Below are 26,764 nucleotides of genomic sequence, written 5' to 3' on the forward strand. Positions count from 1 at the left end.
ATTTTTCAAAGATAATTTTATAGTAATCTCATGGTTATCAAGCTTGAAGAGTAATTGTTAAGAGTCCTTTCCTGATCTGGCCATTGCTCTTTGTCTTATCTTACACATTTTGTTTCAGTCAAGAGTAACTGTTTTTAAGTGCAGATCTTTTCTAGTGTGGTTCAGTTGAAGTCAACTGGACTATCAGATAAAATGATGTATTCAAAGCAAATAAGTCTATATGGTAAATGGAAAACTCTGACACTGTTTTAAAATTTTATTCTACAAAGCACTGTGGCTTGGCTGAAGTGTTGCCCTGATTCCACAGGCTGCCAAGGTGAGCTTTCTAAAAGGCAAGGCTAGAGTGACACCCCAATTCAGAAGTGGCTACCTCAACTGCATCCAAATACAGCTGGGAGATCCTAAAGTGCAGGGGCTCAGGTGTATGTGTCAGCTTTCTTTAAAGGCTGAAGACACAAGCACTTTCACTTCAGGATTTATGAAAGGTGGTGAATGACTGGCAAGATGAGAGTGTCCTGATAAGAGAAGCTAGTAAAGCAATCATAAAAGGAAAGAAATAATTTACAACTCTAGAGCCTAGGAAACCTTGAGGAATAAGTTTGGCCCAGCAGCTCCAAGGGTTTATGACCACTGATTTCAGACAACATAGCTGCTTGCTTTAAACTAAGGGATCTGAACTTCTGTTAAAAGTGAAAAGGGATTACACTGCAGCTTGTAGAGTTCAAAGCAACCGACAGGGACAGAAAACTGGGAGCAAATGGCCTAATCATGTTTAATGGCAGCATCAACTCGGAAGAAGCCGAGGGGGTTCTGTTGAAAGCTGTGCACTAGAGGGGACTGGAGCCCCTGCCTGTCATATTCACCTCATGTCTGCACGACTTGTTGCAACTACTTGCATGCTTTCACGTATACAGTCTTCTTTGGTCCTCTTCAAAACCTGTGAGGAATTCCCATTCCAGGGAGGAGAATAGGAGAATAACTCATGTGTCAAGGGAAACATCTTCATGGCCAGTCTTGATACCTGGATAAGGATTCTTAAAAATAATAAATTTGGAGTCATCATTTCAAAATATGGTTGTAAAATATGGTTGTCTCTAGAGCCCATATTCAAATTATGCTTCCTAGAACTGGCCATTAGCTAATCTTTTTTTCCCCTTGTTTCAATATTCATAACTACCAGTTCTTCCTCTAACATTCTCCTAGGGATATGTTCAAAACATGCAGAACTCCAGTCTCCCTTCCCCAAAGAAAGTGAAATGACAAAAGAAACAAATTCCAATGCTAGGAATTGTATTGGGACAAATCTGTGTTGTGGTTTTAAAAATGTTGCTTAAATCAAAACACCTGGCAATGAACTGACTGCTTTTGCCATTTAATTTGAACTTATCTGTTTCAATCATATGCTTTAAATTGTAAATTGCATCCAGGCAGCTATTAGAAATTAATATTTAACTTAGATTCTTGAAAGGTAAGAATTGCTAGAAGTCAAGCATATTTGGCTTTAAAATGGCTTTACAACCATTTCCCAGGTTATCCTTACCAAAGATCCCATTTGATACGATACTCTAGTATTTTGATGGGTGTTTATAGATGTTTGTGATGGAAAACTGGAGTCAGACAAGCCTGAAAGTTAAGATTGGAAAATCTTAACTTTGCATTTGGCTAGCTTTAAGTCCTCGGGCAAGTCAAAAATCCTCTCTAAGCCTGAGGTTCATCATCTGTATAGTGAAATTAACCATATTTACCTTCAATTGTTAAGGTTAATGTGAGTATTGAATGGAATATTTATTTTCACATAGAAAATATTCAAAATGGTAGTATCATTAATATGAGAATTGAGCAAAGATCTGGATAGGGTGAAAAAGTTTACTAGAGCAAGGAGTATCTATAAATTGGTTTTGTTACTGTAATTCTCAATTATAAATTATAGTGGTCCTTCTCAGTTATGTAAGTCCTTAAAAAGCCCAATAGTACAGTTGGTATTAAGGAATTTAAGACCTTAAGAAAGTTTATGTTGGAGGTAGATATATAAACCTGCGAAATGTGTTTTATATTCACTGAAGTAAAATAATTGATACCTCACACTAAATTAAAATATTATCAGTAGTATACATATTAAATTAGTAATACTTTCCAACTTTGTTTCTCATTAAATTTTTTCAGAATCTCTCTCTAAGAGAAAGTACCTGCAAGATATTTTCATTTACAGGATATCAGCTTTTATATACTGATAATATGCTTACAAGCCATATTTGCCCCGATGTTTGTTCTTCCATCAAGGATGTTCCAGTCTCTCTAAACTGATGTGGTGATTTTTCTCTCTTCTCATGTTGCCTACTGTACTTTGTTTCACAATAACATTTCTCCCCTCCCAGGTCTCATCATGTTCCCTGGGGCAGACAGAGAGTAATTTCAATGCTAGAATGTTTAAGAAGCCAGCTAACCAACCAACCAACCAACCAACCAACCAGCTTTTTATGTAATACCCTTGCTGAGTTATGTTGAACATAACTTTTGAGTGCTCTACACAACACATAAGAGTACTAGCCTAATGAGAATTTTATGGTGAAGTTCCTTTCATAGAGGCTTCTATCCTCTCCCTGCAGTTTTAAAGCCTGTTTAAATTGCTGTTTTTAATTCTAAGATTTCGTTGCAGCAACCTTCACTTGTTCTCCACCATCTGCCTAACCTTCTCTTTTCATTATAAATATCCACCTACTTTTCTAGTTTCTTCAACAAGAGTGACTTGTGAGTTATAAATACTACATCTAAACTTCCCTAGTTGTTCAAATAAGACAGTTGTAGACCAGTTTAAATGGAAGCAAGCCAAACGTTTCTGAGCTTGACTCTGTTATCTATATTTATTCTCACTAATTACAACTCTATGCACACAAATATGTTTAAATGTCTAAATGGGGATAAATGAGGAAAGTGCCAGTTTATCTGCTGCAGAACTAATTGAGTTTCTCTTGCTCTCTTAAAGGTAAGGGCTGGCTAATAGGCCAGAGTTGGGTTCTGAGGGACAAAGCTCGAGGAAATCAGGCCAGATAGAGTAGTGAGCCAAGTCACAGTCTCAGAGGAAAAAACCAATATAACCCTACTTGTAACTGCCTAACCATGAGTTGAAATTTAAAATAAGGGTCAGTTCAGAGTGAAGACAGATAGATGAGAAGCAATGGCAGGGTACTGAGGTCTTAGCTGAATGTCAGATAATCCAGTTGGCCTCCTGAATTATCAGTTATAGGGACAGTTAAGAGTGATTTATTAGCACTGTTTTTCTCATATTTTATATTGGGCTGTGTTGGTGACCCATGGGGCAGCCAAAGAATGTAATAAAATTGCTTATGGACCCCCGTGGTGAGTTACCATGTATTGAATCCCTCCTTCAAATCTGAATGCCTATGTTGGACTTTTTTCCCTATACTGTCAGCCAGTGGTGCACTGTTTTTGGACATTACTTGTGTGAAATCTGATGCTACAGAAATAAAAAGAAAATTGTACCTGGTTGACTCTTAGGGCAGATGCAGAAGAAATAATTCTTAACATTTTAAATAGAATTTGCCGGTGATCTCAGTTATGCTAAAAGATAAGGTAACATGATAAGTAGCTACCATGGGGAGAAAATAGGGTAACTAATTATGATTATACAATACAAATAGACATGTGGTGATGAGATTTATGACTAAATGTATATTATCAGGCACAAATTCATAGTGTTTATTTAATTTTCCATTTAAACTACTAATGAAGTACTCTATAAATGTAGGATACTAAAATTATGTCAAATTAGTTCAAATTCTGCACTATGTGGAAGAAAGTACTGTAATTACTGAACAGTAGAAATATAATTGTTTATAGTACTTACGCATCACTGCAATTAAGACATCACATTTGTTAAGCTTTCTTTAGAATCTGTGCTTACTAATTTTTTAAATCTTTTTTTTTTTTTTTTTTAACCTCGATTTCTGAGATTGCTACACATCTCTTTTTAAAATGTCCTTAATGATTTAAAAGTTTTGGTACTCAAAAAGCTCTGTAGAATCTCAGTCTATTAGTATGACTCAGGATTCAAGACTGAACGTGAATGGATTTAATTTTTACTTTGATTTTATTTCATTTTAGTATCTTTACTTGGTATAAATGCAATACCCAAAAGAGGCAGCAAAAGACGAAAGTAGATCCACGTGTAGGTGAGAAAAGGTCACTATCAGTAAATACCGTTCAATAGTGGAAGCCTTAGAAGGCTGAAGTCTTGTTTGACTATTAAAATGTCCTTGGAAATTATTCCATTTGTTACTAAATTTATGAAAACTTTAAATATATATTTTCTTTTTTAATAGTTTTTCTAGCTAATCCCTAGAAACACATAAACATGTTGTTCTAGGTTTGTTATTTTTTTTCTTACTTCTGCTAATTAGATTTTCTCATTAAAACATTTTCCATTAATACCCATGTAAAAATTCTCAAATAATATTTTTATAAGACATGCATACTGATAATAAACATCTACTTCCTAAATCAATTTCTTTCTTCATTCTACAAGACTATGACTTTCAGAATAAATAAAAATATGGTGCTAGGTGTTTTTACATGTCCCAGAGCTAAAAGTTGAATGTTCTAGGCTGCCAAAATTTAGTAATAGCTAGTGTTGCCACCTATCACACGTAACATGGTAAGTTCCTTTGGATAGTATGGGCAATGGGTTACTATAGTGAGCTTGAGCTCTGCATTTGTGTGTGTGTGTCGGATATGTTTATGATTCTAAGTAGCACCATGCATGGCTATTAAAGGTAAAAGTAACAGCAGCGGCATGGTTCCAAATGCTTAGTAAAGATGTTTATTAAAGCTGGCTCTCAAGTGACAGATAAATGCATAGTTCTATTATGCATGCTAAATTCAGTATGCTGCAAGCTTAAAAGCAGATAGATCAAAACAAGAGAGATTTAAAAAATCATAAAGACAAAATGCAGCTATGTCAGTGTGTGACAGGAAAATATTTTTTCCTTAAAAGTGATTTCCCCTCACCCTGTCAAGAAACATAACCACAATTTATGGAACAAAATTGAAAGAAAGTTGGCAGAGTGTGACTTTTCTTAACTTGCCTGGCATCAAGCTTTAAAAGCCCCAAGCAAATGGACTTTTCTTAAGTCAAGGTAAAATTAAACAAAAAACTACATCACATAATTACTGCTGTATAATTCTTATTTATTAATGTGCAATATTTAGTTCTTAAAAAACAAAACCAAAAAACACACACGCAAAACAAGACATTAAACAAATTCTTTCATGCACGGCTTCTCTACCTGACAAGGTTCCGCTGCATGATTTTTTTGAGGAGTTCCCTTGCTTGGGGTTGGCATATGTTTTTCAATTTTCACTATCCAGAGTCATATTTGCAGAAAGATATATGAATATTGTAAATGGTGGGCTGTGCTGCTCTCACATGATGAAAACTTCAGTTCCTTGGTTGTCTGGGGCTTTGTGTAAATGCCAATAAACTTGAGAGTTCACCCAACTGTGTCTCTTAACCTTTGTTCCCAAAGGTGAAGGGCAGGATTTTTAATTAAGTAGCAATTTATCTTTAATTAGGAAAACATAATTAGGTATTATCACCTAATTGCAATTACTGGTGGGAGAAAGTCACATTTCATGAGTAGTGACCCATGTTGGGTTATAGATCTCCTATTACTGAATTTTGGATCGGTATTTATATTTGGCAGACAGCCAATAAAAATTAAAAGGTGATCACCATGTTTCTCTGCAGTCCAGTTGTCAAAGTCACCAACTCTGCTGCTGAACAAGAACCAAGAGATACTTCCTGAGTCACATTTAGCTATTTCTGTTTACCGCTCAGACATCAAGTGTAGATCAAAATAGTTGTATACAAAATGCCCATGTGAAATAGGTTAGGTAACTGTTCCACACTTCATTTCTGGTACAGTTAAAAACAGTTTAATGTCTCAAGGCACCACTATGGTTGAACATCAGATACACGGGTCATCAGCTAATCTTCTACTATGCTGTAAAGTCAGTAATAGCTTGTGCAATTGTGAAAAGCAATCTCTAGAGGACTGTTAAGTACACAGTAGGCACGTGTATTATAATACAAATAGAAAACAATGAATCCTAGAAAAAGCATGTTGAGCACCGTTGTGGCATTGTTCATATTTTTACCTAACACTACGTAAACCTTACATATACAAAATGAAAGACTAAATTTTTAAAGTTACACTCAAGGTTGCTTTTTGTGCTATCTCCAAGTCTATCTCCGAGTCTAGTTCGTAGGCGTACTTTTAGAAGTCGTTGGGTCTTGATCAGCTTCTGTTGCACTAGTAGATTCGTTCAACTGTGAGCTCAAGTTTTCCGAGGTTAGGTGGGAAGACTTGTAGACAATCTCATTGAAGTCAGACCTGATGCAAACCAAAGAAGGGTCATTCAAGGGGTCTTCTACTGAAGCCTGGGTGTTTTCTCGAGTGATTCCCATGTCTTTGCTATGTTCTGATGGAGATTTTCTTTTCATGCGAGTGTAAGTTTTGTCTTGATTCTCCATGCGTGGCTCATTTTTCAAAAATCGTCCGAAGAACCAAATAAAGAATCCAAACCACACAAAGGCTATCAGGCTTGGAACAAAGGCCAGACACTTGACATCAAGACTGGCTCCTATGAACCTGCTGTGTAAGAACATGTCTCCCTCAACATATGTTTTATTAGTCCGAGGGTTAGTGTGATTGGACCTCCATTCCCAGGATAGCTTTGTTCTGTTCAAATCTTTTAAACTTTCTGAGTCTTTCACTGTATATATCTTCTGCCCTGGGCCGATATATTGCCCATATTCATGAGGTTTATAAAATATTTGGTTCTTCCACATATTAAGATCCAAAATCAAGACAAGGAAGATAATTCCATAGTTAAACCATTTGCCTGCATTAAAAAAGAAATACTGCATTAATCAAAGGGCCATAAAATTGCAATAGGGTTTTCTTCAATAAAATGAGGATAATGGTATAATAGCATAAATTATTAATGTTTTAGACTGGTTAACAATTAATTTTTTGAGAGTGCTGTGCTGCCATTAAGTGAATTGGCAAAGGGAATTTACTAAATGGATTCTGGGCATATGAAAACACAACTGTAGGTCCCTGAGCCAGTCATTTATGGTATTTATACTAACAAGATCAAATCTCTCTGTTTTATAGGCACCACAGCTATACTCAAATTTGGTTCCATGTAGGTTATCCTCTAGAACATTTCAATTAATGTGAAAAAACAAAGTCTAACTGAAATTCTTAGAAAAGTTCAATGTATGATTGAACATCTTTTACAGTTTTATAATTATGTCTGGGCAAGAAATAAATCATTTTGCAATGCAAGCACAGCAGTATATCAAATGAATTCATATTGCTGTTTGTAGGTGACCTGTTGATTAAACCATTAGTTGATGTGATTCAGATCAATAATCCTTGAGCATTTATTTCAAGACTTTAAAAATAATTGCATCAAATTCTCATTGAACAGAATGCATTTATCAGACATAAATGTAGCCATACTTTATGAACTGCTTGAAAAGATATATTTGAAGAGATTGCAACTACTAACGTTTCTTTTTTTAGTATTTAAAAATCTTACATAAATACAATATTTAATGATCTATTATCAAATGAAAGTTTTACATTTGCAAATGGAAAGAATGTGGAAAAACTTTTCAGGTATACTAGAGTCCATTATAATTTTTATTATAATTTCTACAAATGGACAAAAAGTGAAAAAACTTTCAAGAGATACTAGATTCTATTATAATTTTTTCCTTATAAATTATTGCAAGTTTTACAGCATAATGTATATTATAATAATACAGTAATACCTGCCTTATAGGTTTGTTGTAGCAAGTTAGGGGACATATGTACCAGGTTCCAGAAGCTTTAGTTAAAATAATTTTATGCATTATGCCAAAATTTTTTCTTTTGTATTTGAAGTAACATTATTTAACATTATTGTTACTGCTTCATATGATTATGTATTTGGCAATATACAGTCTAACAAAATATCCAGCTACATAAAAATATAAAAGACATAACTGTGAGGAGTTTAGGAAAGTATTTTATCATCATAATTACATATTTTATTAAAGCTCCTATTATAGGTAAGACTAAATACTTTTAATCCTGGCTCCAAAATTACTAGCTGTGTGATCTGGACCCAGTTGTTAAATTCTCTAAAGCCCAGTTTCTTTACATGTAGAAAATAATAGTATTTATTAAAGTTGTCAGAATTTCATGTGATTACTAGATGCTAAGAACAATGTCTGGTACATAAGAGGGGTTTACTAGATACTAAGGACAGTGCCTGGTACATAATAGGGGCCCAGTAATTATTATAATTATTATCACGAAAGCCTTGCCTAAACCATGATAATTTTTTTATTTGCATGAGAAGGTGCAACTTGCTCCTCTACAAAGAGAACTTACCTAAACTATATGAAGGGAAATAGTAAATCTGCTTGTCCTGACATTGTTCAGCTATATAGAGTTTATAATATTTGAAATGAAAACTCTTGCCTGAATGATTTTTTTGGGCATACCCAACTGGAAAGTAATTCTGAACACTGGGAATGTTGTTTCAGATATTATAAAATATTTATAGCATCTGGTATTGTTAAGTTCAAACCACTCATGAGATCTTCAAAACTAAACCAGGTTCATACTAAGGATCAACCACAATAGACTCTGTGTAGAACACATTGGTAGATGCTGAAGACATATGTTTCTGCCCTTCAGAAAGGACTTCATCATCTTGTTAGGGGAACAGGACAGAGATCAACAGATAAATAATAAGAGGCTACATCTGAGAGGTGCCAAATGAGTGATACAAACCATAAATGCTGTAGATATTGAGGAAATGGGAAAAAAACTGAAGGATACTTTCTGCAGGGAAGATTTTGAGGAAGGAACAATTCATGTGGTCCTTGAAGAACAAGCAGGTCAGAAAACAGTTTGGAAAATTCTGTGTTTATTTTAGTTTATGCTTTCAGTATGTTGCAGATAGAACAGTATATATGAAAAGATGAGATGGCATGGAAGAAAGAGGCTGAGGGGACAGCAAACAAAAAGAGTGGAGATTATTGTAGAAAAAGGCCAGAAAGGGATGAGAAACAAGAGAAATGAAAAAGTTCAGAGATTCTTATGCAGTATTAAGGAGACACTAATCTGTAGATGCCATGACAGAAAGCAAGTTGAAGGAGGGGCTTTGGGGTCTCCTCTGTTGTAGGAGCTTTATATTTATTCTCTTGCTGTAAACTGTACGTGTTACAAAGCCAGATCACATGGTGGGGGAAGAGGTCCTTGTGCTTGTATGACTGATCACCATCTCCTTTTTAAATTTTTATTTTCCTTTTGAGACAGTGTCTCACTCTGTTGCAAGGCTGGAGTACAGTGTTGCAATTATAGCTCACTGCAGCCTTGAACTCCTAGACAAAAGCAATCCTCCTGCCTCAGCCTCCCAAGTAGCTAGAACTACAAGCCCAAGTCACCATACCTGGCTCCCACTACTTTCTTGACTCCCAAACGTTTCTTTCTCCCAAAGAACTTTTTCCAGCACTATTCAATTATTTTTCTACCAAGTGAATAGTGCTGGATGTTTGACCACTAAACTTGCACACCCAAGGATTACTTTTTATTATTTCTCAAGTGTCCTGATGTCTGAACATTTAGATGGGATGGAGAAGGAGCAAATTAAAACTGTGTGGCCTAACATCAGTTAATGGATATCATCATCTACTCCAACACATCTTTACTGGTTTGTAAAAGGGAACACCATGGAGACAAAGCTGCAGGCTAGAAATCAGCAGATGGCCATCTCATCCCAACACTAAACTTAAAGCATATGACCTTGGGTCACCTGTTTAACCTCTCTAGACCACGGTTATTCTATTTTCAAATTGAGAAAACTGAACTAGATGCCTTCCAGTTCCATAATTCTGCCCTCCTCCAACAAATCTGTCTACTTATTGGTCGTGTATAGAATCCAATGTTTTTATTCTGTGAAATGGAGAATAATACCAGTGTAACTACCTCAAAGGATTATTTGTGAGGATAAAGTGAGATGTTGTACTGGAACACTCTCTGAAATATATTGTTTGCCAAATATGTAGGGTGGTATTATTTCTCCAATTTCTTTTCCCTACTTCTTTATTCCACACAGTATAGGATCTTGGTGACGGAATAGAGAGAAGGACATGTAAGGATTGTAACAAAGATATATCCTAAAATTGATCACATTATCTAACTTTTCTGTTGGGATAAAAGAGTATACATTACTAAATACCAACAACAGGAAGATGACATGGAACCAGTTATCCAGGAGGACCCAGTGTGTGGCTCTATGTAAATATGCTTTGTGAATCAGCATATTTAATATGTTAGAAATCCTTAGCAATTAGTAGTTTGTCTACAGTAGTATTGGCTCTGAGGAAAGATCTTTTATATCTATGAATTTTGAGGCTAAAAAACAGGGGATTGTGTCCCTACCTCTCTGCCACAGAAGAGAGGCCATGTTGGGGTGGGGAAGTGCAGAGGGGAAGGGATGCAGTGAGCCAGGCTGCCTATTCATATCACATTTCCCTTCTTCTCCCTCCCGCGGATGCAGCAGCGTCCTTCCCTCACTCAGCTAAAACTTGAAGCTGCTAAAATGGTAGAAAAAAAATGGCCCTTCTTATTATTTTTGTTTGTTTGTTTCTGCCCACCTGATATGACCTCTAGTTCATTTATCTGTTTACAGAGGAAGGATGTTCATCTTTTCTGTCATCCATCCTTCCATTTTTCCCACACACTGTGTCATTACCTTGGTAATGCTTTTTCCTCCTTAAGAAATTCATTTTGCTCTATCAGATGTGGCAAAGCAGAAGGTAAAGTCAGGCAGGGCAACCCAACCCCTGTGTTCTTGTTTATAAAGTGAGAGAGTTGAGCTAGATAATCCTTAAGATTTCTTCCCAGCCCTGGGAAGACTCTTTGATGAGTCTGTGAAATAAACATTGCCTAAATCTTAGTGTTTTATGCTGGGCCAGGAAATCTCAACATTAGAGCAAAGAAGATAGAATATACAATTTTAGAAGGAGAAAGGTTTTCTGAAAAAAAATTGTATATTCTGAGAAACAGTGTTTACCATAAAAAACAAATTTGAGTCCCTGAAATGACCCATATAGAAAGGATTTAAGACAAAAAAGAACAGAATAGAAAGTGCTTCTATAGCCATTTTCCCAAGTGTGTTGTTGTGAATATATAATCGACAGTAACCAGAGGGATGGTATTTCAGCATTAATCATATGAGAGCTTTTGCATTTTCCCCTGTTGTTTCAACTACATAGCATGATGGAAATCAGCAAGGAGGTAGGGTAAGAATCCATACATTCTTTCTATTAATCTCCTTGTTGCAATACTTTACTATCTCCTCTAATGAGAAATCACTGCATGGTGTTGGTGGGATTACCTCTTTTTTGGTTTTGGGGCTTTTAATGAATCTTACTGCTTGTCAGAGATGATATTATAATGAAAATTTTATCTTTTTACTTTGTGGGAGTTTACAGAATCCGAGGATAGGTCATTTTAAAAGGATTCTTCATTAAATATCAACCTCGCTTAAATAGCAAATGACAACAATTTGAGGGAAAGTGTTATTTTTTCAACTAAGGAAAAAGACTATAAGGTACTGATAATTCCACCATAGAATGAACTTTTCATGATTGAAATATGCAAATATAATATTTTTAATCTTTTACTCTGCAGAGTGCCAGTTAGCACTGTGGTTGAGCTGTGCTGTGGGCCCTTCTCTACCACGTGGGTGCGATGACTTGGCTAGACTTTGACATCCAGTGCAGGTGTATGGATGTGCAGTTATGCTCCACAAAGTCATTCAGCAACCATCATGGGACAGCACAAAACCAGGGCCTTGAAGAAGATGAATTTTGGATAAGTAAAAGAAATACGCAATTTGCTGTATCAGTTTTCTTGGCCATCCATATTCAATCTCCCTTCATTCCAGATGTGAGCAGTAAAAACAGGGCTCATAAGTTAGCATCTCTTCATGTCTCTCCCTAGGCAATTTAGGGATATCTAGAAACCATGTTAAGTACTTGGGTTATGAGGAGGCCATGTAGCAAACTGAAAATATTTACTTATTAATTTATGAAGTAGTCATAATTATTTGAGTTATCAAAGTACTTTCTTAAGACTTAAAAACAAACTGATACAGCTTCTCAAAGTGCCTCTCTTGTCATTGTTACTTCCTAAGTGGGCGACTATTCCTTAGGAAGCAATCCAATGTGAAGAGTACAGGTAGGAACATGTGATCATAAACATAGAAAGAAGAAGACAAGTGGTTATACTGAATGAGATGACCACTAGACTATGACTTTCTTGAGATTGGGAACTGTGTCATGTTCATTTCTGTGTTCTCCAGATACCAACTAGTTTTTGACACATATTAACTCAGAAAAATATCTGTTAACCAACTTGTAAACTATGAGACAATGTGCCCAGAAAAATACACAAAGTTTTAGCATTTCAAATAAAATGCACGTGTCATAATTATCTGATGAATTCCATGATATAGCTAAAATTGGATATAATCTGAAAAACTGGGAAAAGCAAAATGTTCATGTTTCAAGGATTATGAATAATTATATATTTCAAATCCTTCCTCTGGCTCTGAAGACAATTCCTAAAGGGCATGTAAGTTTTATTACAAAGGTGCTCATGTATGTACAAATGAAGACAGGATGCCTCAGGGTGGGCAGGGCAGACACTCAGGGCCAGCAAGAACTGACAGGTCACGGGCAAAATGATGGCCCTGAAGAAGATGAGTTTTGGACAAATAAAAGGAATTTTATTTTATTTGCTGCTTTATATTGAAGTAAACATAGTTAACTCTTAGAGCTGAAAATGAAAATTGCTTGAGGAGAGGTTTGGAAAAATTCACAACTGAGAGAGGACCAAGAGGTCTTTGTGTACTTTGGATAAATTCATGATCTTCGGGGACTTTCTTTGTATACAGGATGCATCACATTTCCTTATAACAAGTCCCTTGCTAATTTTGCCAGACAGAACATTCTGCTGGAGGAACTACTGGCCTTCCCCTCCCCAGCCTTCTCATGGCCTGATTCATACAGGAGAGTTCTTTTAAAAAACCACTTTCTGGGAACTCATTTGCTAGAAATCATGCACCTATGAAAATAAAATCCTTCATTTTTATTCATTATTTTTCACATTCTCACCATTGTAAAACACCTGTACCCTCATACAACACAGGAAACTGAAATAGAACAGACACTACATAGGTTTGTTTACTTCTACATGTTCCATTTTTGCTGAAAGGGTTCCTGTGGGCATCATCGTGCCAACAGTGTGAATTCTTTTCTCAAGGCTGCACAGGTCTTCCTTCTGGCCTTTTGCCCATCCCCCTCCTAATTTACTCAAATGATGGCCACCAATGGGACACTTCCTTTGTCTGGCTGCGATGACAGATGGCAGAGCTTCCACTGGGATTGGCATTAATAGGACTCAGAGGAGCTTCTGAGACTGAATTGAGAGGCCATTCCTCTCTCACCTCCAGAGATTTAGTACATCGCATTTTCAATCCATCTATGCACTTCCTTATAGGTAAAGGGGAAGAGGGCAGAGAAGATCATTATACAGTTGCTTTTAGCATTTACTTTTAGGAGGAGAACAATGAACTTGGGCTAAAAGTACCAGTGTTACTTAATCGCTGACCATTTATTCCCTTTGTTACTGAAGTCAAAATTCTAAGAAAAAATATATTTTAAAACACCCTTGGATAGAAATGATTTATTTTTATAAGCTGTGGCCCAGCTTATAAAATGAAAGCTCATACATACTGCAGCAAGCCATCTGTCAAGGGGGATCCAGATGAGCTAAACAGATGCAACAATTCAAGTTATTTCTGACATGCATAAATAAAACTAGCTTGGAATCAGGATTAAAAAAATACTCAAATCCTAAATGCTTTTAAAATGTCAATGGGAACTCATCAGTGTCAGATAACCTTCTACATATAGAGTATTTCCTTGGGAGAGAGAATTTTGTATTCTTAGCTTTCTCCTTTTTAAGGACTCAGGACAGCAGATAATAGTAGAGAACTCAGAAGAGTGGATAGGTGGCAAGAGGGCACCCTCTCAAGCTACCCAGCATTTCTGAATTAAATAAAAAAGACAATCTGGCCAGATGAAAGAAAGAGCTTTAAGTAAGAAACAGTGAAAGCTTATTGAAAGCTTACTACATGGCAAGCAGTGTGTAAGTGCCTTACATATATTATTTTAATTCTCACAACAACCCTATGGGATAAGTATTATTACTGTGCCCATTAAATAGATGAGAAACTGAGTCTCTGAAGGGTTAAGGAACTCGATGATCACCAGTAAGTAGCAAAGCTAGAGCCCATGTATCCAACCTCTTTGCTCCATTGCTTCCGTGTATGCTGGATGTCTTTTCCAGATCATAGGGACATGGTAGATTGGGGCCAAGGTGGAGTCAACTTTTGACTCCAGAGACCCTTCACGGTCCTTGTCCAGGCTCTTCTAGTGCAGAATGAGCAAAGCAGATAAAGCAACAGAGGGAGCCATTTGGGGTTCTACAGGTTCCCTTCCCATCCCTGGCTCCAGCTTCCTCTGTGGTCACTCAGACCAGCACCTTTCCCCAATCATAGTCTCCTCTGCTGGCCCCAGCTCTAAAATTTCAGCTCCTAGGAGGACTCTACCATGTGCCTTTCTCCCTGGTCATCCCACTGCTATTGAATTTGCATTCTACCCCTTGGCTTTTGATTTTAACAGTTGCCTATGAAAACAAATTAAAGCTCAGATAAGAGGAATTCTAACTATAGAAAATGTCTCTCAGTAGCAGTGTGTCTCAAAGAGCAGTCCTCTGCCAGCCAGCAGACGTATCACTTGCCATGCTTGACAGAAGGGTGGATTGCAAGTCTGCCGCATACCTCAGGCATCAGATTCTGGAGGTGTGGCTAATGCAGATGTCTTTTAAATAAGCTCTCCAGGTGATTCTAATACACATTAATGTTTGTGATCCCCTGATGGATCTAGAGGGTTTTATGCTTACTAACCCCAGTGGTGATACTATATTTAGTTATCAAGGAAAGCACTGAAGTCTCCATAAAAAAAGTACCAGGACTTGGAGGAGCTGATCAACAAGCTAGAATTTGTAGTTCACATGGAAATTTGTAGGCTACTAACTATTGAGAATATTGAAATGCAGCATGTAGCACAGTATTTTGGAAATTTTACCTAGGTTTCCACAGAAACAATTGTCTTACAAATGTAGTCAGGTAAAGCAAAAAGCCCTTCACAGAAGACTAGATGCCATTCTGGGGTGGCCTCAGCAATCTCTTCAGCCCATTAACAACACAGAAAGAGTAAAAGAAACAGAACGAAAAAGAGAGAAAAGCTCAGACTGCTTCAAATTCCAAACCTGTGCCATTTTCCTAGGTATTTTTATCATGGCTATGTGAATGCATGTGAACAAACTGGGTTTACCACAAATTGGATTTAGTTTGTTTATGGTGGAGCCCTTCACTCCACAGTCCTCACCTACCCTATTTTAGTTTATTTTTTGAGACAGGATCTAGCTCTGTTGCCCAGGCTAGAGTGCAGTGGTGCCATCATGGCTGACTGCAGCCTTGACCTGGGCTCAAGCAATCCTCCCACCTCAGCCTCCCAAGTGGCTAGGACCACAGGAGTGTGCCATCATACCAAGCTAACTTCCTCCCTCCCTCCCTCCCTCCCTCCTTCTCTTTCTTCCTTTCTTTCTAATTTTTTTTTTTTTTTTTTTTTTTTTTAGAGCTGAGGTTTCCCTATGTTACCCAGGCTGGTCTCAAACTCATGGGTTCAAGTGATCCTCCTGCCTTGGCCTCCCAAAGTGCCAGGACTATAGGTGTGAGCCACCACGTTCCGCCCCCTATTTCATTAATATTTTGAATTTAAGCTCCAGGATCCTCAAAAGCCTTTTTGGTAAGTCCAGGCACCCAACTGTTTGCATGACACATTTCAGGGAGATGCTCTGATCTTGTCTGTGGTTTCTCAATCAGAAAGGAGACATCCCCAATTATCAATATCATGTGGGGGAGCTTTTCCAAAGTCCCATTCCCTGGCCCTCACCCAGACCTACTGGATCAAAACATCAGTAATGAAACCCAACAATCTGTGTATTTATAAAGTTCCCTGATGACTGGGCCATCAGCATCATATGGCAAACACTGCACCAAAGTCTTAATTACAATACTTTCCCACCTTCGGGCAAACCAGATTAATGTGCAGTCTGCTACAAAAATTTAGCCTTTCATCCTTTTAGGTTTTCAGAAAATAATTCTTGGTGGGAAAAGGGTTTTAGTTCAAACAGAAGCCATGTATCTGCTTCTATCTAAATGCACAGTAGGCTTTACCTCAAAGTTAGTAACACTGAAGCTTTAGGGACTCTGCATGCATGGCCCCCTTCCGAGGCACTGAATATAATTTTGAGATGTAATTTTATATTCATCTTCTTAAACAGAGTATTCCACATCGTGTAAACTCTGGACACCACAAATCTGAAATCTGTACCGTCTATAAATGATAATGTAAATGATAAAGTTACACAAAATAACCCAAAACTAAATATTTTTAGCAGCTCAATTTTTTTCTTACCAATAGGTTCTCCTTTTTTTTTTTTTTTTTTTTTTTTCCTTTTTAAACCTGAAGTTCTGTACTTAAGGAGGATATTTTTGACAAGGCATTCTGATAGTCACAGACAATATTAGTGTAATGATGGCCTGGGACAAGAGCTGGTAGCAATAACAGATGGTCTACGCAAAAGCCCACCCAAAGGGATATGATGATGCCATGTGTGTGATAGCTGTTTTAGAAGTCCAAGAGGGTAGCATGCGGCAGAGATTAAGTGGGGACTCTGAAACCACACTATGTGACCTGAACTCAAATTGATTGATTTACCCAGTGAATTTAATAGATGGGCCTCATTCATTTTGAATAGGAAAAGAAACCTGCTGCATCTTCCCTATTCATGAGCTCATTCTCCAATTTAGGAAGGTCTCCTCATGCTCAAAGCAAAAAACAGCCTCCTAGCTGGGAAGCAAAGGTTTTTTGCAGTACTCAGATGTTAAAGTTTTCTGGGCTTAGACTATTTTTATTCGCCAGCACAGACAGTAGTGTAAGCACAGATTTCTTCAGCAGATTTTATTATAGCAGGTGTGGGATCCTAGGCCATTGTCCTTAAAACAGACACACATTCATTACCTGCATTTGAACAGCTTTGAACTAATGCCATCCTTTATCGGTGATCATTCAGCTGTCTGCTGCTTGTCATAAAGAAAGAGAGATATAAAACGTAGCTCAGGGAAGCCCTTTTTAGATGAGAATGACTGATATGTCATGAAAGGATATTATAATAAATCATATTTTAGCCATTTCAAAAGCAGAAAATATCTGAAAATAAAATAATCTGAAGATCCACAAGAGAATCACTTAAGACGAACCTGAGCTTTGCCACAGAAGTAGGTTTTAGAAAAATCAAACGAGAAGTGGCCTAACTCCCTAAAAGCATATGTTCTGATTGGGGCTCTAGGATACCATTGTTTTAATTTTAGCAACAAATAAAGAACAAGAGCATAAAGAATATAACATTGAAAATAGACACTGAGTTCTATGTGGTGAAAAATAAACCCATCCAATGAACAAGGCCAAGCAGAGTGGTATATGGAGTATGGCAGAAATGGCTCTCCACACCAAAGATTTTTCTTCCCTCTTTGATAATCCTACACTAGAATACTAGATCTGACACCAGAAGTGGCTGCTCAACTAAGGACTATATTTCCTTGCTCTCCCTGACTCTAACTAGGGCTATGTACCAGATATCATCAATGGAACATGAGGAAAGGTGACATATTTCTTTTCCAAGCCCAAGAGGTTAAAGAACAGACAAGCCTTCTTAATCACTTTCCCCATTCTCTTTATTTCCATCTGCCTGCTGGATGCTAACACTGAAACTGTCCAAGCCACCAGTAACCTAGGTCCCAGAATGATAGTACGGAGCCCCCTGTTGATCTGAAAACCGCCTTGCACTGTTAAGTGAATGAGAAATAAAATTGTATTTATGTCTCTCAAATATTATGGCTTGCTTTTTATAGCAACTCGCATTACCCTGACTAATGTATGAAGATAATCAAATTGTGTTCGAAGGTACAACACACCTGTTATGTGAATACGATATTCCTCCTTGAAGATCTTCTGGAAGAAAGGAATCTTGAACTGCATGTGAGGGGTGTGCAAACCAGGGAGATTTACATCAACATCTCCCATGAAATGGGGGAATTCCCAGTCCTGTCAGAGAAAATCAAATAAAAACATATTTGTGATTTGTTTCATTCCTAAGCAGCAAAACATCAAAAATTGACTTTTTATAAGCACTTATTTTAAAATCATTTAAATGCAGCCAGCTGTTGGATATATCAGTTTCATTCTGTGATGGTTATTTTATGTACATTAGGTAGCAGTACACATTCAAAATCAAAATTAAGTTGTAACTTATATCTTCAGATTTTCTTTTTAATGTGGTAATAAGAAACCAATACAGAATTGATTTGCATCTACACATGTTTATCTCTTTCATTCTGGAGAAGTGAACTTAAATGTTTTTAGGAAGGAAGTGATCTGTATTTAATATATATGGGATAAATTTGTTATTTTTTGTTTCATGACTTTTAAAAAATATGAATCTCATAGCATGTTTTCTGTAAGAAGACAAAGTAAAGAAGATCTGATTCACTTAACCAAGTTCTTTGATTCACATCAAGTGACTTTTACTGATCATGTCTGCTGGCAACCATCCAGAATGTAAAAATGACAGGCACCTGTCCTGCTCTCTTGCAATTCAGCATCAGTTTAAGCCAAACAATGGAAGACCTGACATGGTAGCATGAGAGATCAACAGTGAATTTTAATTCCCAAATTGTCATTAGTTATTTCCTTGTTGTCAAGGCAAAACTGGGTGGGCCAACCCTCCTTCTCTGAAGGAAGAGAAACAGATGCAAATGAGAATATTTTTAGGTGTCTCACCTCCTCTTGGTTTTCAGATAGAGGCACCAATTAAAGTTCATAACTAGCATATGAAGAGAGAATACACAAAATTTGAAGAAACATTTGAGATAGATCCATAGACACTAGTATACACATTTTCACTTGTAACACCTAAATAATCACCAAATAATCAGTCCTATATTTAGTTAATATTCTTTAAAGAATGAATATGAAAAATTCAGAAACAAAATATTAATTTGAGATTTTAATCTATTACATCGATATAAAGAAATTAAGTCTATTTGAGACTTTTATATATGCAGCTGAGAGGGATGTGCTAGTAATATAGTGCCTAAACTTTTTAGAGGTTTCCATGTCTATTCCACTCTCCTCTCTGTTGGGAATTCTGGTTAAGAGCGAATGGGCCTTGAAGAAAAGATAATATGTGAGTGGCAGTAACCAGAAAAGTCTGCAATGTCTACCAGTTTCCTGATCTATGGATCATTTCAAGCTGCTAATAAGAAATAAATATACAAGAAGAAAAACGGAATGATGCAACATTATCCCGTTCTATCAGTGTATGTGTAAATCTCTTGTTGGTCTCACCTCCACTTGTCTTTCAGACATCAGCAGCAAATAGACATGTAATTTGGGAAGTTCATAAAATCCAACACACTAAAACTGAATTAATTTGGCACATTTTGATCTAAAATATTAGGTTAATGTGCATTTGCCTTTTTTCTCCCACTAATGCCACCTTTGTTCTTTCTATGTTGCTTGGAAGACGTTTGCAAAAATAATAATAATTGACATTGAATTTAGTATTTTGCTAAAGTATAACTCATGAAAAATTATGCTTGACCAAGAAAATCACTGATAACCAGAATATCTTTTAATTGCCCTGGATAAATGACACAAAGCATTATCAATACAGTACTTCTCCTTTTATTTCTGGGTTTAAGGAAGAGAAGATTTCTTGGCAGTAATTGGGCAAGTGTATTCAGAACTGGCTTCTTTCTAGAAAGACACTTTTGAATGCTCCCATTTAGCTTTTCCTTCAATGAAACTAAAGTTTTCTATTGAGTATGAAATTGGTTTTAGTTTGAAAGCAATCTCTAGAGATTTCTTGTAGACTATGATCAAAATCTCTCTCTCTCTCTCTTTCACACACACACACACACACACGCACACACACACAGTTCCTTGATTACTTCCCACCTGTACTTTCACAGAGAAAGATAAGTTATGGAAATAGAGAGTAAAGGAAAGAGGGGGAAGAACAAGTCTTAGTTTTTATCTGGAAGATTACTTTTTTTTCTTTTTTTAAAGAAAGGGCTCAGAGAAGGTAGTTTGGACCTGAGGGTGTGAAGTGTGAGAGAAGCAGCTGGTGCCATGTAAGAATTTTTTAAAAGAAGATAAAAAAAATAGATAATGACTCATTCATAAAGTCTTTCATATTCATCCTTTCTATTTTACTTTTTATAATCACAATTTTGTTTTTCCAAACTCTTTTACTTAATCTCCTAAAGCCTTACCTCCATTCTCTCTCTCTACTACTCTGATTTTTACATTTTAATTCCTACTCTACATATCTCTTCAGACTCATCATTCTTGAGTGAGTGTAAACTCTGGCCTAATTTAACTTGGAGCAGAAAAGTAATAATGATCATTGCTAACATTTTGCAGGACACGTGGGGCTCATTTAATAGAAAATGGACATCCTGGCCAGGCGTGTTGGCTCACCCCTGTAATCCCAGCACTTTGGGTGGGACAGGTGGGCAGATTACCTGAGATAGGGAGTTTGAGACCATCCTGGCTAACATGGTGAAACCCCATCTCTACTAAAAATACAAAAGTTAGCCAGGTGTGGTGGTGCGTGCTTATAATCCCAGCTACTTGGGAGGCTGAGGCAGGAGAATTGCTTGAACCCGGGAGGCAGAGGTTGCAGTGAACCAAGATTGCGCCTCTGTACTTCAGCCTGGGTGACAGAGCGAGACTCTGTCTCAAAATAAATAAATAAATAAATAAATAAATAAATAAATAAATAAATAAATAAGGAAATGGACATCCTAGGCTGATGAAACCTCAGGTATTTAAAGGAGGTAGAAAGCAGAGATAGTAGGGATGGTATTCTGAATCTGTCTAGGTTCCAGTCTCTTCATGTATAAATTGGTGTTTAATATGTCAGCCTCACAAGCTCCTTGGGAGGATGAGATAACATTAGCACACTGCTGGAGATAGAGGTGAAAGACAGGTGAATGTCCAACAAAAATGGTTTATTTCCTGGCATAATTTCAAGGTCAAGTTTATCCTGACAGTGAAGCAAAGGAAGTGGATAGGTATGTTTCCAGAAGGGCCACACATTGGCTGTTTCAAGGTCCAGGAGAAAAAGGAAGAAAGCTGTGTTCTCCTTTCTGACCTTATCCATTGCAGAACACTGGCCCCTTGGGGCCTTTGACCAGGACTTGGGCCACAGCACAGTCCTCCCAGAGGGTGCCTGGAACAGGGCTGTTGAGAAGGGCACTTCCCTCAGAGACATGTAAGCATTGGCTCCATGAAGACAGAAGAATAGGAGCTTATTGGTTTCTTGTGCAATGTGGGTCACACTGTGCGTGAAAGACTTTAACAGTGTGAGGGAGACATTGCTGCTATGCAGGTGGGAGGCATAGCCAGCAACATGTGTAACTGATGGCAGAGGAAATCTGTGGACATTTGGGTTATAAATTATGGAGCACCTGCAACATTCTATTATCATCCTAGGCTGTATATTCATGTATATATTTACATACAAAACCATCCTGCTTGCTATTATTAACCCATTTTTTATTGAAGTGTAATTGACAAATAAAAATTACAAATATTTAAGGTCACAATGTGATGTCTTGATATATGCATACATTATAAAATGATAACCACAATCAAGCTAATTAACACATCCATCTGCAGATGTGAACATCTGCCTCAGGGAAGCTGTCACTTGTTCAAAGTGACATAGGTGCCATGCAGCAGAGCTGAGGTTTTTTCTGGCTCCAAAGAATACATACTTTCTGCTAGGCCATGCTGCCTTTAACTATGGAAAGTGACATCACTTCCTGCTTTTAATTCAGAACTGGAATTATTTTTATCTGCTGTATGTGTTCTAATTGAGAATCACTGAAGGCAGTCGTCACCAAAAGCCAGTTCCATGACAGGCTTTAAACTATTTTCCTTCTTTTTTTTTTTTTTTTTGTCACAGGGATGTCATTTGATTCATACTACCTTGATGTAAACAAGAAAACCTACTTAACACTTTCTTCAAGAAACAACTGCCCCAGGGATAGTTGGCTTCTAACCAGACTCTGATGAGTGGAGAGATTTGACTAATGGGTGATTCACAGCAAACACTGAGATTCTCTTGGCATCATAACTATGGATGTATAGCCAGTTTTATATACCGATTGTATAGAAGTGTTATGAGAGTCATGGCTTTTTTTCCTTCTACATAAATGTAAAATACATATTTTGAATACAAGATAAAAATGTTGAATTAAGGAAATGATGAGGCAAGAGGTGTTCAGCTACAAAACCCATGGTAGACAGGCTAATCCTGGGATTGTATACTATGAAATATTCATTTATTTTGTTCTTTAAGAAGTGTTATCGGTGTTTAGTAATTCACAGCTTTCTTATTCTCTGCTATTAAATCTTACAATAACTGCAGAGGTCTATCAGATCGGTGGTTCAGTGATGTGAGAATTACTTAGGCACATGGTATTACGCTACTCCAGTTCTCATCAGTTCAAGGTAATGTACACAGTGTGAACAGACTTCCAACTTTGCATCTTGCTTCATATATGATGAACAGTTAATTTTTATTCATATGGGCGTATTTCCCATATAAAAGTAAAAGGACAGTGTCATGATATATATACAATCTTATTTTTTACATATATGGATGGTTTACTTTTGCCTATAGCAATGAAAATCAGTTACTGATCCCTATTATTCATGAGCCACATTAGACACAGAATTTCAGTTCGATGTTAAATATATAGGCAAGATCATCTCAGGATATCTTGGATTCATAATTTCCCAATGTTTTCTCATTGAGACCCATGCCTCAGGGTCAAGGAAAATAATTTGGTACTATTCAGGGGAACTCAAGCTTGAAACCAACACTGTTTTGAATTCCCTGACTGGCATTCAATTTCCCAAATCAAATGAAGAGACCTCATTTCTATTTAGAGAAGCGTTAGAGGATAAAAATGTAATGATTACTCCACCCTGCAAAACTAAAGCCATAGTATCAGAATAAAAGTTGTATTTTCTAGGCTAAAAATTAGCCACCTGGTTTATGAGAAAATTGATAGATTAGATTAGATTTTAGTGAAAAGCTGATAACCATTTAGAACAGAGTTGACAATAGATTCTTAAACGTTACTATAAAATTCCAACAGTTTTCAATGTAATAATTTGTATATCTTCTCTTTATAGGCATTAGATTGTTAAGCTTGAATGATATCAAACATCAACTTTACAGATATATTTATTTATTTCCACGTTAATCTCTATCCCACCATATTTCATAACTGAATTTAGATCTATGAATATCATAACATCATTCTACCAAAAATTTCCCCAGCTTGTGAAGTGTCCTTAGCTTTGCTATGCTTAGCAGTGTCCTAGCAACCGAATTTCAGATGACAGTGAGCAGTGGTGGCCTGGAGAATTGTACTCAGGCTTTGGGTGATATTTTTGTTTCTTATTAAGAAACTCGAGTGCCTGATTTCTTTCAGCAACACTGTACTTCTTCTAATTGGCAAAGTTGCCCTAGTATCACTTGGCCAAATAAATCCATAGAAACCTTGACATACAGTAGATTTTGCTTATTTATTTGTTTATTAATGTAAGCTCCAGGGAGCTTAGAGGAATTTCTTTCTGTTTTGTTCACTGCTGTATTTTCTATGGCTGAAATAATGCTCAGTATATAGTGAGAACTCAAATATTTGTTGAATTGATGAATGGAACTCTCTGAAGGTTGAAGACACACAACAATCCTCACCTGTAATCCCAGCACTCTGGGAGGCCAAGGCAGTCAAATCACTTGAGTTCAGGAGTTCGAGACCACCCTGGCCAATATGATGGAACTCCATCTCTACTAAAAATATAAAAATTATCCAGGCATGGTGGCTCATGCCTGTAGTCCCAGCTACTTGGGAGGCTGAGGTAGGAGAATCGCTTGAACCCGGGAGGCAGAGGTTGCAGTCAGCTGAGATTGCACTACTGCACTCCAGCCTGGGTGACACAGCAAGATTCTGTCTCAAAAAAAAAAAAAAAAAAAAAAAAAAAAAGAATCCCTTTGTGGTTTCACATAAATGGAAACACAAGATGGATATAAGTAAACAGAAACAACACAATAAATACTTGTTTTTGTAAATAAACATTATACATCAATCTTATATTAATTATTAAAAATTGGTTGTCTTATTTTTTCCCTATAAACTAGTTGTACTGGAATTATACAGAGTGAAACAAAGATTGAGCCATTTGTCATTGATCACAGAGGAAAGGAGTGGATAATTAGAGAGAGTGGAAGTCATTGTAAATATCATGAGAAGAGGCAGTAAATGTTTGGAGAGTTGGTTAAAAATGTTTGTTGGGGTGATGCAAGTCACCCTTTTCATCATCATGTAAATGCAAAGAAGTTCATGAGACATGTCTAACCAAGGGAGAGAACAAGAAAAGAGAATACAAACCAACATGTGATTTTAAAGGTCCGGTGATCGTTTCGAACAGTGAATGACAGCAGGAGGAGCAATAAGGCAAGGCTGAATGTAAGAGATGCCCTGCGGTAAATGTGAAGGATGAACAATAGAGACATTGCAGGAGGTTACTTCCTAGATGTCCTTGACAACTCCCCTTTTCTCATATGTTGTATTCTCATTTTCTCTTAATATTTACTGTTGTTTTTCCCTTCAAGGGCAAATTAATTCTGTAACCCTTTGGAGTTTTCTCTCAGGAGGAACTTATGCTATTTAAAGAAATTAAAATCTGTGGAGGAAAATCTAGACTTTCTGGTTCAAGGAGGCTTTTTTCAACAAGTAGTAAAGATGGCAGACCTCATTCATCACTAAAACAGATCTAAGTCAAACTGTAACCCCTTACTTGAAATGTTGTTTAAAACTTTACTTTTTTATGTGCTTTTGTATATTCTAAAACACCAATGAACTCTCAAAATTGTTGTTGCTCAAACAATTTAATTATCCTAAGGATCTATTTTATAGGGTGGTTTAATGTGTTTTATTCATCAATAATTTTTCTTACTTGCAAAGGCCAATATGAATTTTTCTGGAAAATTCTGAAGTCAACATATATAAATTAAATATAAGTAACAGTTTAGTGCCTATAGAAAAAGGAAATAAGTCAAGCCCAGAAGAGGCCTGAAAAGTAAGTATAGTCTGTTACTTTTCAGAGGCCTTGCCTTGAGGCTCTGGCAAGATAGCAGCGGGTTTTTAAAGCAAACTTCCTTACATCTAGACACCTTGAAAACATCATTCCTTTAAGTGCCAAGGTAGAAACCTGTCTGATGAAATGCACTGGGCCTCATTTAAAGACGTCCTGCCCTGGCAGACTGATGTGATGAAGGACAAAATATAAGTCAGTCTTATAAGTGTTTATAACTAATAGAAATGTATCACGTGGCATCTAGGAATAATGGAAAATCAATACCCCCTCACTAGGCAAATATGGTTAATTAGTACACAGGAAAGAATGCTTAATATCTTAAAGACACCAATAAAAGGGGAGAGGGGGTGCAAATAATTGGCTATGAAGAGTTGCTGATAACTAAAATTAGTGCAAAGTCTAAAGAAATGCATTCAATGATAAGTCATCTTGGATCACCTTCATCAGTTATCAAACAACTTGATCTAGTTAGCACTTCCTAAGAAGAAGGAAAGTTAACTATATAAATTGGCATATTTCTTACTCAAATGAGTGCTCCTCCAATAAGGAATGAGTGAAATCTAGTGGAACAAAGTTATTAGACAACATATTTGTGTTCTTGTTCAGGCTCTGGCTACAGTTCAATAGCACATAGCTCCTACTTACTTGGTGCTTTATTATATTTGCATATTTGGTACAAAATGTCACTGCTCCAGAATCTGTTCTGGCTCCACACATGCTGCCAGGAATGGTCACATTCAATTGTCTGAATGAATAATTTCTTCTATGGGTTATATAGGAAAATTAATTGCATACTGTCAAGAGTAGGTATTATTGTCCTTGGTAACATTTTAATTTAATATCTAGGTCATTTTTCTCCATGAAAAAATAATGATGATGGAGATCAGTAGGAAATGTGATTCAATATAGAAATATTCACTTTACAAATAATGGAGAGCATACAAAGTTGATCTAAATATTAGATGGTGGGTAGAGGTGAATGACCTCCAGAGTTCTTCACAATGGTTTTAGTTCTATGATTATACGTTTTTCTGGAATGTCTTATGGAGCATATATTCTATTTGGGGAGACAGACCAATCAGAAAATAGCAAGATAATGTGATGTCAAATAGTGATAAGTGCTCTGAAGCAAATAAAGCAGAGAAAGGGGATGGAGAATAGTGAGTTGGGTGTGGCTTCTATTTTAATTATTAAAAAGAAAACTTCTCTGAGGATGACCTTTGTGTGGAGTACTGACTG

At 36.7% G+C, this 26,764-nt stretch overlaps 1 protein-coding gene across 1 annotated transcript in view; it reads right to left on the minus strand.

Annotated features, from left to right (window-relative positions):
• Nucleotides 1-5,188: 5,188 nt before the first annotated feature.
• The window catches only part of TMEM117 (transmembrane protein 117), a 580,634-nt gene continuing 559,058 nt past the window's right edge, over nt 5,189-26,764 (minus strand). Inside the window, exons 7-8 of the mRNA XM_030939932.1 lie at nt 18,256-18,385; nt 5,189-6,921 (exon numbers count right to left, since the gene is read on the minus strand). Of these exons, the coding sequence (XP_030795792.1) occupies nt 6,275-6,921; nt 18,256-18,385 (777 nt within the window). The 3' untranslated portion in view covers nt 5,189-6,274. The remainder of the gene's footprint in view (nt 6,922-18,255; nt 18,386-26,764) is intronic.

Source organism: Rhinopithecus roxellana, chromosome 10 (assembly GCF_007565055.1).
Source record: "Rhinopithecus roxellana isolate Shanxi Qingling chromosome 10, ASM756505v1, whole genome shotgun sequence".
In the NCBI taxonomy this organism is placed as follows: domain Eukaryota; kingdom Metazoa; phylum Chordata; class Mammalia; order Primates; family Cercopithecidae; genus Rhinopithecus; species Rhinopithecus roxellana.